Here is a 4736-nt window from a genome sequence, read left to right on the forward strand (position 1 = left end):
AAGCTTCTTCTGCTTAGTTGTTTTTGGATCTTGAGTGTAGTGGGCATCAACATTTGCAAGATGTTTTTTCTCTGATTTCTTTAGCTGGTTATGTGTGTTGCATCGTAAGCTGCCCTATCAACTCCATGTGCCGTTCGGTCGATTATTTCATTTCATGGTGGCCATATGTAAATGCTGGCCGTCAAAGCCAGTCTCTTTTTGAGCCTTTCATCTAAAACCGTCACCACTTGTCACGATCCTAGCAGCTACTCCCTCCGTTCGAAATTACTTGTCTTGAAAATGGATATATCTAGTACTAAAATACATTTAGATACATCTATTTCTGTGACAAGTAATTTCGAACGGAGGAATTACGTGCACTGTTTTAGAAATTCCCCGACCCCGCTGCACAACCATACCTTTTGCTGCGACAAGACACAAAAAGAAAGACCAGCCGATCTATTCAAAGATCAGACAAAATGAGGATTAGTTTCTAGCTGATCATCGGTCGAGCACTTCGGATCAATACATTTCTCCTGAACAAAACAGACCCTGAATTGAAGTTAGCATGCAGCATTTGGTCTGTCGTCGGCGACCGACTCCGTGGACACTCCTCTGTACAGCCAACCTCCTGCAGCGCCGGCAGGCCGTCGCCGGCCTAGGACACCGAGTACCGCCGGTTCCTCGACGACGAGCCGGACGACTTGTTGGACCCCAGCGGCTTGGCCGACGACCGCGGGCTCTGCGAGCTCCCGGACGTGTCGGAGCTCTTGCTCACCACCTCGCCGGGCCCCGGCGGCTTCCCGACCACCCACAGCCGGTCGAAGATCCGCCGCGACCGCGACGACAGCGACATCCTGCTGCTCTGGTTCGCGATGCTGGCGCTCCTCGCCAGGCGCCGGCCGTCGCTGACGGCGTCCTCGGCGCGGCGGCGGTCCTCGCCGACCAGCTTCAGGCTCATGCTCCCGATCTGCTTCCTCAGGGCCGCCGACGGGGCCGGGGGCTCCGGCAGCGCCAGCGCCAGCGCGCGGTTCTTCCAGCAGTCGCCGTCGCCGTCGTCTTCCAGTTCCAGGTGCGCGTTGTCGTCGCCGGCGGCGGCCAGCAGGAGCGACGCGCTCGCGCTCCCCGCCGCCGCGCGCATCTGCTCGAAGAAGAGCACCTGCACCACCACCCGCAGCGGGAGGCGGTCGTTCTGCGCCGCGTGGATGCTCGCCTCCTTGGACAGCTTCTTCACGTCCATCAGGCTCGAGATCCTCCTCTTCTCCACCTTCGACAGATTTGGGTGCATCTGACGAGAAGAATCCACACCAGTTTTCATGTCAAGATCATCAAAAAATACAGTGCGATTCTTGGCAAACGGACATGCATGAGATCAGATGTAATGTACCTTGAGGAAGACATCAATGGCGGTGTACAGGGCGTCGTGCGACGGCCTGGCCGACTCGGGCATGGAGGTCGCCAGCCCGACGAAGCTCGACACCGGCAGGTTCGGGTCGGCAGCGACCTCTGCCAAGTACCCGTCGACGAGTTTGCACAGCGCCAGCAAGGAAGGGTCGTCTGCCTCCCCGTTCGTCTCAAACACGTCCTCCCCGTCAATGTCGTCGAGTCCGGCGCGCCGAATGTACCGGCCGACGAGCGCCTCGACAAGCTCGACGTCGTAGGTGGTCTGCGCCGGGGGCTTGGCGGGTATCAGGAGATCGCTCACCGACGCCTCGTGCAGCTGCAGGACGATCCTGTCCAGGAGCTCCTCCCTCAGCAGCTCCCCTGCACCGACCAGGACGGCGAGCTTCAGCAGGTTCAGGAGGAACTGGCAGGAGCAGCCGCACGGCGACGACCCATCGCCGTCCGACGGCAGCAGCCAGACGATGGTCTCGAGCACTTCCATGGCGCAGGCATCGTCTTCGTCTGCCGGGGTATCGCCGCGCCGGCAGCTCTCCGGGAACCACCTCGCGGCGTAGGCCCTGAGAGCCTCCCCGACGACATCAGAAGGCACCCTATCAGCCCTGGACTTCACGGCCACCATGACGCGCTTGTAGAGCTCCACGTCCAGCTCGCACAGGTCCTCCACCCACCAGTCCCTGGGCACGGCCGGCGACGACGAGGAGCACCGGCGAGCCTCGACGATCTCGTCAGACGACGCCGCCTTCCGGTTGTACGTGTAGGACCAGACCACGCTCCCGGGGCTGGCCGTGGCCTTGGCGGCGATGGAGTCGACGCACCTTGCGACGAGCCTGAGGTCCTCGGACCACGGCAGCAGCGCGACGGTGCTCTGCAGCGCGATGATGGAGTCCTTCCAGCTCCGGAAGACGCCGGAGTTGAGGAACACCTCGATCTTGAACACGAGGTTGCCCTTGTCCACGTCCTCCGTCATGCCCAGGTGCTCGGCGGCGCACCGCGCGGCCACCACGTTGTACGGGTTGAGCGTGACGACCATGCCGTAGCAGAACTTGGCGCAGATCTCGAAGGCCCTCGCGCCGCCGGGCAGGCCGCCGACGCGCACCTCGTCGGCGCCGCCCTGGCTCGCCTCCACGATCAGCCGCTGCAGCAGGCTGCTCTTGGACAGCAGAGGGAACTGCAACCACATTTTCCACACACATCAAAATTACAGCCGACATTGAAACCAGCGGAATTACAGCGGCCATTAACCGATGGTTAAAGAACAAATTTGGTGGCCATGATTGGTTGAACAGTGGGGAATTGCTGATCTGCTGTAGCATTCTGTGTCCGCTTCGAGCGGACGCAGCAAATGGGCATATTCAATTGAGAGGCGCTACGTGCAAACGTGTGCACTCACCAACCATGTACTCGTGGAAATGGAGAGCAGATCTAGAGGAACCCATGGAAAGATTCTGAGCGGCGGGCAGCGTGGATCCAAATTACAAGTGGCAGCGCTTGACCGAAAGACGTTGGAATGCAGCCGCATCTTGCGGTGTGCTCGTAGCTGTACGTTGGCGCATGCATTGTTCTAACTCGAGCTTCAGAAGTTCAGATATAGCAGCAATGATTTCGATGGGTAAAATGCAGAGGGATTGATTAGATTAAGTTACCTTGTGCAGGTAGAACCTGGCGTCGTCGACATGGACGACGATGTCTGACGGCAGGTCGGACAGCACGTATCTGCGGGAGGATGATCTGTTCACAGTTACATGCTGATAATGTTGAACAAGGCATGGAAGAAGCTGAGGATGTAGCAGATCAAGAACATGAATGAAATGCTGAGGAATATCAAGAAATATCAAGATACTTTTGACACGCCGTGCAGGCTTTCAGGTTAATCTATTCTGTCAGTGAAACATATACAGCATTTTGCCAAAATTTGATTGATTTTACCAAACATTCTCTTAAAAAACAACTAGTAGTAGTATTAATCAAATACTAGCAGTGAGGGAACATTCTTGTTGAGGTGCAGACGTACAGATACGCCGCAACCAAGACCCAAAAATAATCTAAAGAGGTGTGAAGTCCAAGATCCGGTGGGCGTGGCCATGTGCATGGCAAAGGGGGGAGAAGAGAAAACAAGCAGCATTTTGATCAGAATCGCAACTTTACAGGTAAAATACTAGTCTTTTTTTGAAAGGTAAAATACTACTCCAACGAAGAGAAAAGAATCCTATGATCCATACTGCAACTGCTACGACCATGGCTTGTTTGTGCAGCGGCCAGAAGGTGGGGAACGGCCGGCTTTTCTCGCCCCGTCACTGGTCAAATGCCGCGGGTACGTATGCTCACGAGCGCTCGAGCTGTGGCAGGGGTAGCATAGCAGCAGCCCCACAGCTCAAGATCAGATCATTTCAGTGGTAGAAACTACTCATGTAACACAAGCAAAAGAAATGCTTTTTCAAGGAGAAAAGACCAAGACTACATACTCGAGAAAAGATTTGCACCTGTAAAGAAAGGGAGGCTAGTTTCTTGCATAAAACACCGCATTGTTGTTTTTGTTCTGCTCCAGAGAGAAAATAGTTTAAGAGATGGACATAGATCGAAAGGCCAGCCTGCCGAGGACAAATCCGGCCTAGTGCTAGAAGCCAAGAACACTAGAACAGCAAGCAAATGCATCGAACGCTACTGAATACTGACAGCACATTCTGTTCGATCGCGCAGCACAGCAGGTGAGAAGTAGAAGCAGGAGATGCAAGCTTGCAAATGGCAGTGCCTCCAAAGAAGGCTCACCTGGAGTCGCCGCCGCCGCCGTCGGCCTGGAAGGCGTCCGGCTTGGAGCCGAGCTTCATGAACTTCATGGCGAAGACGAACTTGACGAACTGCTTGCTGTCAGTGCTCTCTCTCTTTTTCTTCTTCTTCTTCCTCGGCGGCAGCTTCTCTGCGGCTCAGCGTGCTCCTCTCGCTTCCATCCCACGTCTCCCTGCCTCCTGCCTCCGCACTCCCTCCTCCTGCGGCGCCGGTGCTTCACCAGTTCTATTTACTCCGGGAGCAGAGGCCAGGCCGTAGTCCCGAGAAGCGCACACACACGGGCAGAGAGAGGGAGGGGGAGAGAGATGGCTTGGCAGGTTTGGTGAGGGGAGGGGTGGTGGAATTAAACTCGGCGCCTTTACTGCGGGTGCATGCCGCGTTCGGCTACCTATCTATACCTAGCGCTCTACTGGCGCTAGCGCGCTGCACGCCTGCCCGGTCTTTTCTTCCCTTTTCCTACTTATTTTTTCTCTTTCATTCAGATTGCGCGTGCTGTACTACTATACGGCTGCTTCTTCTGAGTTTCTGCGTGCGTAGCGTACGGGACCGAGATTTGGAGCTGGGCCAAC

At 56.0% G+C, this 4736-nt stretch overlaps 1 protein-coding gene across 4 annotated transcripts; it reads right to left on the reverse strand.

The window, feature by feature from the left end:
• Positions 1 to 419: 419 nt before the first annotated feature.
• Positions 420 to 4516, reverse strand: LOC119331973 (BTB/POZ domain-containing protein NPY1-like). 4 transcript variants are annotated; one of them, XM_037605153.1, is made up of 4 exons: positions 4150 to 4516; positions 3027 to 3096; positions 1367 to 2551; positions 420 to 1267 (listed from the first exon to the last, which is right to left on the reverse strand). In XM_037605153.1, the coding sequence occupies exons 1-4, from the start codon at positions 4215 to 4217 to the stop codon at positions 638 to 640; spliced, it is 1953 nt and encodes a 650-aa protein (XP_037461050.1). In that variant the 5' UTR covers positions 4218 to 4516; the 3' UTR covers positions 420 to 637. The 4 variants fall into 4 exon arrangements, with proteins under 4 accessions (XP_037461050.1, XP_037461049.1, XP_037461052.1 ...); XM_037605152.1 differs by having other exon boundaries at positions 3027 to 3111; XM_037605155.1 differs by lacking the exon at positions 3027 to 3096.
• Positions 4517 to 4736: the final 220 nt, after the last annotated feature.

The sequence above is a fragment of the Triticum dicoccoides genome, chromosome 7A (genome assembly GCF_002162155.2).
Source record: "Triticum dicoccoides isolate Atlit2015 ecotype Zavitan chromosome 7A, WEW_v2.0, whole genome shotgun sequence".
NCBI lineage: Eukaryota > Viridiplantae > Streptophyta > Magnoliopsida > Poales > Poaceae > Triticum > Triticum dicoccoides.